At 53.4% G+C, this 12,364-nt stretch overlaps 5 protein-coding genes across 5 annotated transcripts; 2 read left to right on the top strand and 3 right to left on the bottom strand.

Moving 5' to 3' along the window:
* Positions 1–642: 642 nt before the first annotated feature.
* On the top strand, positions 643–2,180 carry VDAG_05621 (WSC domain-containing protein; the record flags this gene model as incomplete). Its single annotated transcript, XM_009652516.1, has 3 exons — positions 643–971; positions 1,032–1,448; positions 1,529–2,180. The coding sequence occupies 3 exons, from the start codon at positions 643–645 to the stop codon at positions 2,178–2,180; spliced, it is 1,398 nt and encodes a 465-aa protein (XP_009650811.1).
* A 110-nt stretch (positions 2,181–2,290) lies between these two features.
* On the bottom strand, positions 2,291–2,898 carry VDAG_05620 (uncharacterized protein). Its single transcript, XM_009652515.1, has 3 exons — positions 2,697–2,898; positions 2,581–2,630; positions 2,291–2,516 (listed from the first exon to the last, which is right to left on the bottom strand). Exons 1-3 carry the CDS (start codon positions 2,750–2,752, stop codon positions 2,332–2,334), a joined length of 291 nt encoding a protein of 96 aa, XP_009650810.1. The 5' UTR covers positions 2,753–2,898; the 3' UTR covers positions 2,291–2,331.
* Positions 2,899–3,412: 514 nt separating this feature from the next.
* VDAG_05619 (uncharacterized protein) lies at positions 3,413–4,435 on the top strand (the record flags this gene model as incomplete). Its single annotated transcript, XM_009652514.1, has 2 exons — positions 3,413–3,823; positions 3,897–4,435. The coding sequence occupies exon 2, from the start codon at positions 4,151–4,153 to the stop codon at positions 4,433–4,435; it is 285 nt and encodes a 94-aa protein (XP_009650809.1). The 5' UTR covers positions 3,413–3,823; positions 3,897–4,150.
* Positions 4,436–6,575: 2,140 nt separating this feature from the next.
* On the bottom strand, positions 6,576–9,251 carry VDAG_05618 (SOM1 protein; the record flags this gene model as incomplete). The annotated part of the gene is made up of 4 exons (XM_009652513.1): positions 6,576–7,022; positions 7,091–8,423; positions 8,483–8,655; positions 8,736–9,251. 4 exons carry the CDS (start codon positions 9,249–9,251, stop codon positions 6,576–6,578), a joined length of 2,469 nt encoding a protein of 822 aa, XP_009650808.1.
* Positions 9,252–11,107: 1,856 nt separating this feature from the next.
* Positions 11,108–12,226, bottom strand: VDAG_05617 (trafficking protein particle complex subunit 3). Its single transcript, XM_009652512.1, has 4 exons — positions 11,952–12,226; positions 11,886–11,894; positions 11,584–11,806; positions 11,108–11,520 (listed from the first exon to the last, which is right to left on the bottom strand). Exons 1-4 carry the CDS (start codon positions 11,984–11,986, stop codon positions 11,209–11,211), a joined length of 579 nt encoding a protein of 192 aa, XP_009650807.1. The 5' UTR covers positions 11,987–12,226; the 3' UTR covers positions 11,108–11,208.
* Positions 12,227–12,364: the final 138 nt, after the last annotated feature.

Below are 12,364 nucleotides of genomic sequence, written 5' to 3'. Positions count from 1 at the left end.
TGATTTGACCCTGTTGTCCAGCCACCTGACCCTGTCCTCGCCCCCCCGTCCGCTGCGGCCTGAGACAATGAACCTTCCACAACAGCATGAGGGAAGCCTGTTCAGCTTACACACGTGGCCTAGATGGCTCGATTTTCCGAGACACCACATCAATGCGAACCACACTCAACCAGGGCTGTTCAGCTACCTACACTGCCCAGGGGGTTGACACTTTAATCTGGCTAAAGAGTCCGTAGACCTTGAAACCATGGTAGTTCTTCTTGGGTAAAGAGGAACACTGTACAGGTACCGGTGCAACCCGTGAAATGTTTGCCTCGTGGCTGAGTCGACTTGCATACCCTCTCGTCACGGGCCTTGGATCTTGCGACCGCAGGCCCGGAACCCATTGACCAGGCGATTTAAGGCTGTACTTCCTTGCGGACTGTCCGCCTTCTTGAGACACAGATAGCAATGATGAAGAAGCACCCCATGTGTTGATGGCCTGGTTGTCGTCATATATAACAATAGCTGTGCGAAGCCAACCTGTCGTAAATTTCAAATTCACAGACAGGTTATTCAATCGAGTTGAGCACATAGCAGCTTGCCGCACAGATACATCCACTTTGCTGCTTCACCTTACCCGTGAGGCTATTCGTCTCAGCCATGCGTTTCCTCTCAAATATGGGTGGCTTTTTGCTGGTCACAACCGGAGCCCAGGCTTTCTTTGTTGTGCCTTGCTCTCGCCCAGTCGTGGTGCAGCGCGCAGACCCTATAGTCAATCCAGGCGCCCTAGCTGGTCATGTTCACACCATCATGGGCGGCAGTGCCTTCAATTTCACCATGGGCTATGATGACGCAGTATCCTCAGCATGCTCTACCTGTAAGGTTCGGCAGGATTTGAGTAACTACTGGACTCCAAATCTATACTATGAGAGCGAGCATGGCAAGTTCGAGGCAGTCAAGCAACTCGGTGGCATGCTCGTTTACTATCTGTAAGCACCAGCTCGTTCGCAAAAACATACACGCTCAGAGGTTGACCGAGAACGTGGCAGTCAGCGCTCTGACTCCAGAGACCCCGAGTACGAGAATGGCCTACTTGCGTTTCCCCCGGGGTTTCAGATGCTCGCTGGTGACCCCTCGCTTCGAAGCTTTGGGGATACCTTGGAGCAGCGAGCAATATCCTATGTCTGCCTCGGCGTCAGCGGCCCGGAAACCCACCAGTTCCCGCCCCAGAACTGCCCCTACGGCTTGCGAGTACAGGTTATGTTCCCTTCGTGCTGGGACGGACATAATTTAGACTCGCCGAACCATAAGAGTCATATGGCCTACCCGAGCCTAGTTGATAATGGGGTTTGCCCAACAAGCCACCCTAAGCGCTTTATCACACTCTTCTACGAGGTCACTTTTCAGATCGATGATTTCAAGGACAAATGGTACAAGGATACTCCGCCCTTCGTCTACTCCAATGGGTACGTGTGTCCAGTCTTAACTCCTCATACACCATTTCAATTGTTCTACCTGAACGGTTCGTTAATTTTTTGTTGAATAGCGACCCGACGGGTTACGGACTCCACGGTGACTTCGTTAACGGCTGGGATACGGATGTTCTTCAGAGTGCCATCACCAACTGTACTGATGCATCTGGGTCCCTGGACCGATGCCCCTTGCTGCATCAATTCGACGATGAAACGATGAAGGGCTGCAGAGTCCCTGTCCGCGTTGAGGAACAGGTTGATGGAATCCTAAACAGGCTGCCCGGTTGCAACCCAGTGCAGCGTGGGCCGGGCCGGGCCACGCAGCAGAGTGACTGCGGTGCCACTACCACTATCTCGCCTCCGCAGTGGCCGTATACCGACATGACGATTTCCCATCGCTTCAGGTATCGGGGATGCGCCCCTGACGCGTCAGGGAAGAGCAGAACTTTGAATGGCACCGATGTATCGAGTGACAATATGACCGTCGCACGCTGTGTCGAATACTGCGACGAAAGAGGCTTCAAGTACGCAGGGGTTGAGTATCGACGGGAGTGCTTCTGCGGGAACTTTGTTGACCACGACCGCGAGCCGAAAAAAGGTATTCTTGGTGTTTGCGAGCTGCCCTGCACCGGTGACAACAATGAGGTTTGCGGCGGCTATGGGGGTATTTCTCTCTATGAAAAGTGCAGTGCGGGTGCTGCTTGCGAGAATGCGGACTTGGTATGAGCCAGCGTAGTTGACAATGCGAGGCATCCAGGGCGAGGACCAAATAAGGTGGTCTAGATCGATTTCTGTCCATCACGTGTGAGCACCACATTCTTGCCTGGTATTATGGAGTTGTCATGAACTCGATGATCTGAAATTATCATTGTGACTGTCAGACGAGTTCGCAGACCATCCTCTCACAGGCGACCAAGCCACGCGAGCACAGAGAAACACCGTATTCCCAAGAAATCAGTTCCCCTTCCCCATTTATTGTACAGCAGCCAAGGGGCGCAGAAGCAGAGAGACGTCGAGTTGTACATAATCGTCGATTGACCTTGTAAGAACCAAGATTACTGACTGGAAAGGGTCAGGCGTTAGATAGTTGGCAAGAAACATGATGAGATAGTCATGCTAGACTGACGGTGGCAGGAGGAATTCGCCCCAAGAGCTCGAGAGAAAAGATACAGCAGCCTGATGCAGAGATGATTAGTATGCGTGAAGGATGCAGGATCAACTGAAGTCAAAGGTCTGACATACCCCGAAGACGATGACGCTGCGAACGATGGAAGCGTTTTCAGACGAAGTAAGCGCATCGTAGGTTGACGCAAAATATCCCCTTGGCTGTCGCGAGCGCGAGCCAGGCTTCTCGGAAATGAACCTTTTAGGAGGCATTTTGGATTTGTATGCGAGTATATCGGTGCGTAGGGAAGGATGGGTTGCGAATGGGAAGAAGTGTCTTGAGATGTAGCTGGTATACTTTCACGTAACTGGTCGACAGACGGGTCAAAATTTCTGGTTGGATGACTTGGTATCAGCCTCAAGTCGACTCTCTTGTCATGCCTGCTTTTAGATTGGGTGATCTACCTAGGTACCTAGTGGTAGTTATGTAAGCACAGGTTATACAAGACCCACTCTGCCGCTCGATTCCAGCCTTAGATCATGCCTCCACTTCAGCCACCTCTTCGAGACATCATTGCCACATTTGGCTTCTGTGCATTGCGAGCAAGTAAAGAATTATATATATATAAATGAGCATGTTGCATGCCCGGTGCTGGGTTGATTCGCACTGAGTGGAATATTCTTGGTAACGGTTCCGGGTTCCCGCTGTTGGCTCTGAAAGTGAAGTACAATCACTGGGCTGATATCTTCGCTCTTGGCCTTCTCTTACATCATTCCTCCTGCAGTTCCGTTGGTACTTGCCTCCCCCAATTAGCTCTCGCGTTTTGGCGGCCCAAATCCGCGGGTGCTCTGTTGACTGAATCTCTTTCAAACCAGCTTGTCGTTCCGCTTCTGAAAGAACGATAACGGGCAACCCATAGAGGCCTGTCCTACTCCCCATACGGCGATGTCAGACCAACACCAGGCAGGGGCCGCTGGAGGATTCTTTCCTCCCGCATCTTTGCCCTCGCCTGCGCCCAGTACAGCTTCCAGTCGATCAACATCCTTATTGCCACATCCACGAGCTCGCCCACTGCCATCGGGCTCCACCAAGGAAGCGACGGTGAGGAGGTATGTCGAGGAACGCATGACAGTCGTCGCTCGACGCTATGTAAAGAAATTCAGTGCCCCAGACCCCGGCGACGGATTCGTGGGCTACGCGGGGTTCAGCGAGCTGTGCAAGGATCTACAAAGCATCATCGATGTTCTCTGGTTATCCGGAACACGTAAGGCAGCACATCCCTTGAACATCATCATACGTCGGTAACTTGGCCTCTCAAGCGCTGACATGCCATGCAGCAAGTTTGCAAATACCTTTTCTACTCAACGTGGCAAGCGAATTCACTAGGTACATTGTGTCGTTTCCTCCCTCGCCAAGGGCTACTTTTGTCATTTTGCGAAAACTTGACAAATGTTTTGCAAGTCTCTTATGCGGGCAGGACATCGATACGAAAGAACCTCTGCCAGGTTTCGAGAACGGGCTTCGGGCTGGCATGACCACTACCGACATGGTGCGATGCCGGAGTCTCGTGGAACAATCTCGTATCCTCGTAATGGAGGTTCTCAGTTCCAATACGGAGGAGACCGATGATGCTGATCTTGACGATGGCGGGGAAAGTGACACTGATAACGATCGCGATGCTCTTTCCGTGGCGAACCTTGGTACGGGGCAGGGCTCTACCGCCTGGGTCGAAGACGATGAAGCCCGGTTGAGCATGGATGTCGTTCGCGTGTACGAAAATACCATCGTGCAGCTTGGCAATCGGCTAGGTGATACCCTCGGCGGCAAAATTCAGATTGGCATTGGCGCGGAAGACCATCCCAGGCCGGATAACTGAGTTTCTATAGACTGGTTTCATGCCTGAATTTCAAGCTCGGGCTCCAGCTTGTGCTGCCGACATTGTGGTGTGATATCGTTTTCGCAACTGTGAATCGTGGTGAGGGACCTCGACATGATCGTCGAACAATTTCTCCGTCGCTGCTCGGTCGCGTGCGTATTCTTTGAACCTTAGGTGTATGCCTTGAGCACAGAATTACTCGCATATGGGCACCTTGAGTTCGGCTGTCTACCCGGCTCAAACAAGTGGCATTTCGTGGGTCACGGGGAAGGAAGTTACCTCCTTCGCGGCGTGGGAGGCAGGTACAACAGGAGCAAGATGTGACCCTGCCAGCTCCCACTTTGTGTCTTCTCTTTTCCCCTTCATTCTTTTCAAGAGAGCACATTCTCGTGATACGACAGTTGGTTTCCGGGCCGATCGTTGCGCCCCCTGTCTCCATATCAAGCCTGTATCTCGCCTATTTTTCTCACACACGACGCTAAAGCTCTGTGAGCTCTCTTAGCATCAAGGAACCGAGGCCATGCCTAGGAAGAACTGCAGAGCGGCGGATACAGGCGATGCTGTGATACACATGTCATTGCTGCGCTCGGAGAATGAAGCAGGCGATGCTGGCGACGAGATCGTCCCGGCCTATTTCATAGATCCACCCCCAGCGCTGGACGTGGAAGGCGAGGTATGGGCAACCTGTGCTTCGGTCCCAAAGGCCAAACAAGACAACCATGCCAAGCCCAGATTGCCTGAAGGTCTCCAGCAACAACACACATTCACCTTGGAGGAGCATGTCGAGCTTGAAACCAGTTTTGAGGATCAATGGATCATGATGACTTGGCGTAATAGTACAGATGGAAGCCTGGTGGCCCATACAACTGACAAGACACAAAATCAGCTTCTAGTGCTTTGCGCTATACAAAATGCTTTATGCATTCCTCAGCAGGTCGTGGCAGCCCCCCTAGGACCATCGTCCGCTGCGAAAGCCCTGCCAACAAGATACAGAGCCTACGGCGACGAATTCTCATCCGCCGCCAGACAAAGATCAACTCAAACAACACCAAAATTGGCCCTGGCTCGACAACAACGCGTTGGCTCGGACAGCGCAGGCCCCCCCAGCACTGCGGTGGCCAATACTCGTGCAGTACAGCAGCCGACCTTCCTATGCCCGCACCAAAAACATACCCACCAGCATTTGGGTGTCGAGGCAAATAAGAATCGGGATTGGCTGCCCTTACGGGCACGAAGTCTCAATGATCAAAGTGTTGAAGTCCCAAGTCACGGAAAGACTAGAAAAGTATGACAACCAGACCGCGTCACAGACCGACCCAAGGGTCGAATGGCGGAGACAAAGAATAATGGCGCCGACCAGCCCGCCACACCGCAACAGGTGTATGGTTGAAGAGGAACAAGAGACTCCACGGATTACAGACCTTGCTCAGCCAGATAGTGTCACGTTGGACGAGGGTATGACTAGCTCGTACAGCAACATCTGAATTCATATTAAACTCCAAGAATCGTTACCCTCGGGACTCCGAAGTCATGCCGCACAGTCCATCCTTTCGTGCCGTCCTGTGGCAACGTCAGGAACTCCACACCTTCGACGCTCTAACAGTACACAGGCAGGCAGTTCCCCAAGATATCCACGTGCCCAACAACCGACCGATTTTGGAAACTGTCCCCGACTGCCCAATCAATACTTTGCCCCATCAGTAAACTTGAACAGCAAGCCGCGTTCCTACGGACACATTCGTGCTTGGACGTGCCCCCTTCTCGTCATCCTGTATGCGCGTTTATTGTAATGTGCTGGTCGCTCACCCCGAAAAAGAACAATGAAATAGAAGCATAACAAGCCACACAACACCAGCCACAGACCAATTGAAGCCTCAGCGCCATCGCCCTGAACATGTAGCCTTGTGGTATCCCGTAGCAGCGCAAGAAATGAAAGATAACTGTAATGCATCACAACATGATGTCAGAAAACCACAAGATCGCCTAGGTAGGCCGCGTCTCCGGGATTGGAGACGCTATTTGCCGCGCCTGTTGCGTAGCCGTGTCAGCCAGACTCAGTTCTCGCAACATGAACGCTGTCGAGGCAAGATGGGTTCCAAAACCAACGATAGCGTCATGGCACATTGACGAAGGCCGACTCTTATTCGGCTCCAATTTCTCCGCCTTCCATACCGAACGAGCCGGCGTTGAAATCAAACCCTTGATTATCGCCGTCTTCATGGAGGAAAGAGTCAAAGTCGAAGTCATTGAGAACATCGTTCGACACGAGAGGGTTGGCAAAGTCCATGGTGCCAAAATTCATCATGTCTGCTGAGTTATCCATGCCGCCGAAGGATCCATTTTGGGATGCGTCTGGCTGAGCCTGGGGAGGAGCTGAAGCTGCAGGCGGTGCCACGGGGGCGGCGGGAGCTGGCTGCCCGTTTGACGCTCCAGCGGCCGTCGTGTTGGGACCGGCCTTGTTGAAGCCAGCAGCATTGACGGGTGTCATAGGAGTAGCTGGTGTCGGTGGCTCTGCTTCTGCAGCCCCGTCGGCAGCAGGCGTGGTGCCTGCGTTAAGGTTCGAGTTCGACTTCTTGTTTGTGGCAGCCTGTGTTCGCAAATCGATTAGTTCTTTTCTTCTGGTAGCTTTTGGGGGTAGTTCGCAGCGATGCCTACCTTGCTCTTCGCATTCTTCGTGTCCTTCTTCTTTGGGGCAGCCTTGTTTGTTTGTGACGGCGTTGGTGGCGCTGCCGCAGGCTGTTGTGGTGACGAGGTGTTCGTCCTGTTCGTGTTCGGTCCTGGAGCCGAAGGGGGTGGCATGGCTCGTTGTTGCGGGGTGCCCTGGATTGGGCCGGGAGGAACCATCTGGCCATTGGGCGCTGCTTGCCATTGCCCCGCAGGATTCCCACCCGGTGCACCTTGCTGCTGCTGCTGTCTAGCAGCCATCATCTGCTGTGGGTTCATCTGTGGCCCGTTGAAGGGCTGGCCTGGATGGCCATTGTGTGGACGCATGCCATTCATATGTGCTCCAGGAACCATGTTGCCGCCAATGTTCTGCATGTCTTTGCTGAAAAAGTTTGGTGCCATAGAAGGATCCATGGAATTGGGCATAAAGTTCATCGTGCTAGGAGAGCCGCGAGATTGGGCGCCCTCGGGCAATGGCGAAGGAATTCCAGCGTTGTTCATCTGTGGCGTACCGCGCTTCATCTGGTCGGAAGGGATCGGAGAGGCGCCGGTCCTGCCACCTTGAGGTGAAGTCTCTGGGAAGGGCTGACCGTTCGGACCAGTCGGAGCACCAGGGCCGCCAGGACCCGTAGCACCATCGCCGCGAGGCATGCCGCCCATATTATCTTGTTCTTGCCGAGCCATCATGAGTCTCTTCTTATTCTGTTGCTCAAGAAGCATTAGCTGCATTTGATAGTCTTGCAGAGCGTGGTTACTTCCACCGCCAGCTTGGGGACCACCGGGACCAGGTCGCATGCCACCTGGCCCCATTTCTCCCGCATTGTAGTATGCTGTCAGAGCAGCGGCTTGTTCAGGATTCTGCGGCATCATGGGCGACCCCTGCGCCTGAGGACCTCCTGGTGCATTAGGCATCTGCTTGTTGGGCATCTGGCTTGCTTGATGCTGTTGAAGATTTTGGGCATAGGTTGCAATGGATTTTGCCTGTACAGCTGGGGGTTGGTTTGAGAAGGTGTTGAACTGCTGAGGGGTCAGCTGAGCTGGGTTAATGCCGTTGCTTAGAAGCATTTGCGTGGCTTGTGCTGCGTGCTGGGCGTTCCCCACCTGCTGCTGGCCCGGCATGCCCTGTTGTGGTCTTCCGTTGGGCATCATCCCAGGCTGGTTAGGGTTGAAAGGGGCGCCGTCCAGGCGAGGTCGTTTGGAGGGTGAGGGAGCGTTTTCCGAGGAACCGGGAGACGCAGGCCGTGGGCGGTTACCATCCATATCCGAGGGGTCCCTCTGCATCTGATTCTGCTTTGCCTGGTGAAGCATCTGCATAGCTTGAGGACTTGATAAAAGGTGTCGTCAGCTAGCTGTGCATGCATGAAAGAGTTTATCAAGACTCACTTGTTCTGATTGTTGGCCATGGCTGTCCGCGCAAGGTTACCCTGTTTCATCCCCATGGCCATACCCCCATTTTGCATGCTCCGCATCATCTGGGCCTGGTATTGCTGCTGTGCGAGACCGTCGGGGCGCATTTGACGGAGAAGTTCTTGTTGCTGATTCTGGCGCAAGCGTGACTGTTGCTGTGAGGTGTGTCAGCCATCCGGGCGGAGATTTCGAATTCGCAAAGAAGACAAGACAAAAATACATGACTCACTTGTGTATGGCTAACATATTGGTTGACTGGCCCGTTACCGCCTTTGGCACGTTGCGCGTGGAAAATATCCCAGAAGAGACAGAACCATTCATAGAGAAATGACGTCTCGGAGGCAGGCATCGGCAGCTTGGGCGCGGGCAGGTTGTCCGACAGCTTGTCCATGTCATCCTTGGAGTCAGTATCCATGGGGTCGTCACCAAGACCGTTGCCGAGGACATTGCCGTTCTCATCCCTACGACGATTGGGACTGTCCTTATGCACATTGACCTGCGCATCGCTGCCGAGGAGCGCACGAGCACAATCGTACATGTTGTTCCGGATGAAGTACTCATAAATGTACGTGTTGAGAAGTGTTCGCTGGCTCTCAGTGGGAGCCAGCACTGGACGCGGACCGGGCCCGGGGCCAGGGCCAGGAACGGCCTGGGGAGGGACGACACCGTTGTTCATCATCGGCATGGGTGCGCCAACAGGGCCACCCATCGTGTTCATGTTGGGAACGTTCGGGTTTACGTTCATGGTGATGAAATCGCGTCACAGACAATTGTCTGCGAGACAAGGTGGGAGTGGAACGGATGGTTGGCGATGAAGGCGTCGTGCGTGATAAAGTTCGTCGGTGGAGTTAAAAAGGGACAGCAACTTTGAGGTGCTCGATTAGCAATCTCGCTGTGAGCGGTGACTAGAAAGGTTGCAAGTTTGGTCCAAGTCAATGGTTCGATGGCTTGATGTTGAGTTGAGTTTGTAGCGTTCTCTCCGTGGGAGACGCGGAGCGCTAGTAGCCTCTCCTGGCGCGGGACGTGTCGGGGGGCGACAGAGGCCACCGGACGAAGAGCAAGCCTGGGGCAGAGGGGCAATCAGAAGCAGTGGCGAAGGCACTGCTGGATGGACGGAAAGTGAAGAGAGATTCAGTTGAATGGACGGGGGTTGAGGTGCGCGAGTGTCGAAGGCGCTAGAATAGTTGCGAGGTGGGCGCGGCAGGAGGCGTGGGCGTTGTATGGCAGTGGTGACACGCTGGTTTGGCGTGCCGCTCGCGGTAGCAAGGTGTTTTACGGGGCTCGCTTAGTTGGTCTCGCGGATGCAGCGCAGTGGCTCATTCGCAATACGAAACTGGCGAAGCGATGCGACAGAATCGAGTGGCCAAGCGAAAGAATCGGATGCATCAAAAGGCGACCATGGGTAGGCGACACAGACAAGGTCGTAGCTGGAGAAAGAGAGGGGGGCGCTCTGTATGGGGAGGGGGGGGCGCCAGCAGGACGAGTCGATGAAGGAGAAGGGAGTCGCTAGTGAAGAGGGAAAGGATGGGGTTGGGATTTTCCCAATTTTCGTTAGCAGCCAAGTCGAAAGCTAGACAAGGCAGGACAGGGGCACTTAGGTGAATCTGGGTATGGGGAGGAGCTCTTGGGGGACACCCGTAGACCTGGGTGGCAGGCCCGAGAACAGCGATGAGACTTCCAGTTGCGGGTAGAGCTGAGCACGTGTGCGCATTTATCGGCACGTGTAAGCCTGAGGCATACATTCAAAACCATGCCGTCCTGTTGGCCAGCTTCTATAGGTACCTCATGTTAAGGATGAGTAGAGTTATTAAGGACGTACCTATTGAGGGAAAGTTGCACCGTGCAGCGCAAACCGAAAATTGCTTGCTTAGTTGTCATATCTGTAGAAGGGCCTTCCGTACCTTGATTTCTTCACATAGTCTTTGATTGTGACGGTTGAGACGTATTCTATATCACCAAGAGGTACACACAATGCCCCACCTGAGCTGTCCTCCGGATGCCAAGAGTGGCTACCTAATGGGACGAGAAACTCCCTTACCGGTAGCTAGGCGCCTATCTTCCAGAGGGGCGACCCGGCGCCGACCCGGACTTATCCAGCACCGGGGGCACTGCCCCGGCGTAGGCCCGCCCACGCGGTTATTCGGGGGTAGGCATTGCATGATGGCGATATCAGGTCGTCTTGTTCTATGCCCGGAGTACTCAGCCCCATTCCGACCATGATAGGAGATATCAAGCAACAATTCAGGTCGGCATTACCAAACTCATGTGGCAGAGCCGACCTTCACCCACCAATTTCAGAAATGAAAACAGCACAGCCTTGTCCGGATGCTTCGCCTGTCCGAATCGCCAATGCCATTCTTACGTTTCGAGTTCATACTCGCACTCATAAGCCTGCGCTTGAGCGACAGCTTTTTAGCAACAGAGTGATGTATGGGACCAAGAACGAGGCCTTAACTTGACAGGCCTGCTTTCAAGTCCTCCGCTGTCTGCATGTCGTCTCCACTGTCTGCATGTAGTGTTCATCAGCCGGGTTGAAGCTTCAATCTCCACTCATGATGCCGGCCGTGTGAGCTGATTCGAATGTGCAAGGTCAGCCTGGATAGTTGAAAAGACCGACTGCTTTGCAATTCGCTACACACAATTATAAACCGCCCATGCCGAATAGTAATTGAGGCGCAGCACATCTCGGAACTGGGGGCTACTCAATCATCCTCCGGGGGCAGTTCATCGTCAATGTATCGTATCAACGAAACCCTCATTTCCGTCGTATCGTTACCCCGAAGCACATCGCTGATGAAGTGGGCCTCAACTTGTATCTGCACCATTTCAAGTGCCCCTCGAAGTACTCCGCAAAATAGGTTGGAATACCAAAGCTCATCCTGTGCCCGAGCGTCATCTGGCAGCTCGACAAAGTCGGCCAGAGGGTTCTCGTCAAACACGAGGGAGAACTGTTTGTTATCTGTCGTCCAATTGGTAACTTGCGGTGTGATGTTGAGGAAAATTTTGAATCCAACCTGGTGTTGATAACTCGTCAGTAAAAGAGGGGGATGAGCTGGTATTGGCCTCCATAAACGCACTCTCGCAATCACATCCGCAGTCTCTCGGAAATTGGAACACCTCTTCATAGTGTTTGATTTTGCTAGGTAGTCCTCGATCAGGCGCAACCCAATGTTATAGCCCATTTTATCTAGCTGCTTATTGACCTCGACATAATCACTGTCGAAGTCCTTGCACAGCTGGGCAACTATGGTACCGTAAGTGAGTGTAACAAGCTCGGCGTTGACTTTGTCGACTCGAGTCCTGGGGGGGCCGACCCGAGGTTAGGACTGGAAACGCATTGGTAGAGGATCGATTTAACGAGAAAGAACTTGGTGCTTACTTCCATATCCTACTTGTGTTAATACAGAGATCATGGGCACTGAAGTCCTTGGGAAAGGTCACTTACTCCTCACCGAGCCGAGTAGCCTTGTTTGCGGACATTGCCAATCAAGAATACAGTTGAGGGGCTTGGCCTCGACGCTGCAGCTCAGAATGCGATGACTGCCTTGGGAGGTAATACGTGAAGTCTTCGCCGGCTGTGCGAGGAGCCCGTGTCAGGTGATTGTTGCCGGACGCGGTTGGGTGTGAACTGGTGGGAAATGACAGTTTCGTGCGAGAAACAATAGCTACATTGCCGGTCACGACCATAAGGTAGGTTGTTGTGATGCACGGCAGTCGCTCGTGGGTGGCAGGCCCCGACTGTTCCTGACCGTAAACTGGGCCCACGCTGCAGCCCCGACGAACGCATCATATGTATCTACCTAGGCTTTCTCATTTAACGAAATGTTCCTACCACGAACACGTCTCAAATCGCGACAA

This window comes from Verticillium dahliae, genomic scaffold, assembly GCF_000150675.1.
Source record: "Verticillium dahliae VdLs.17 supercont1.10 genomic scaffold, whole genome shotgun sequence".
In the NCBI taxonomy this organism is placed as follows: domain Eukaryota; kingdom Fungi; phylum Ascomycota; class Sordariomycetes; order Glomerellales; family Plectosphaerellaceae; genus Verticillium; species Verticillium dahliae.
The sequence above is the reverse complement of the archived record's forward strand: the minus strand, read 5'-3'. Positions and strand labels throughout refer to the sequence as shown.

Bases quoted from the DNA above. Each gene is read 5' to 3' on its own strand.
- VDAG_05620 (XM_009652515.1), bottom strand. From the start codon at position 2,752: ATGCGCTTACTTCGTCTGAAAACGCTTCCATCGTTCGCAGCGTCATCG. The intron at 2,631-2,696 runs GTATGTCAGACC...TCTCTGCATCAG, and splicing joins GCAGCGTCATCGTCTTCGGG to GCTGCTGTATCTTTTCTCTC. The intron at 2,517-2,580 runs GTCAGTCTAGCA...GACCCTTTCCAG, and splicing joins GGCGAATTCCTCCTGCCACC to TCAGTAATCTTGGTTCTTAC.
- VDAG_05617 (XM_009652512.1), bottom strand. From the start codon at position 11,986: ATGTCCGCAAACAAGGCTACTCGGCTCGGTGAGGA. The intron at 11,521-11,583 runs GTGCGTTTATGG...TATCAACACCAG, and splicing joins CTGCGGATGTGATTGCGAGA to GTTGGATTCAAAATTTTCCT.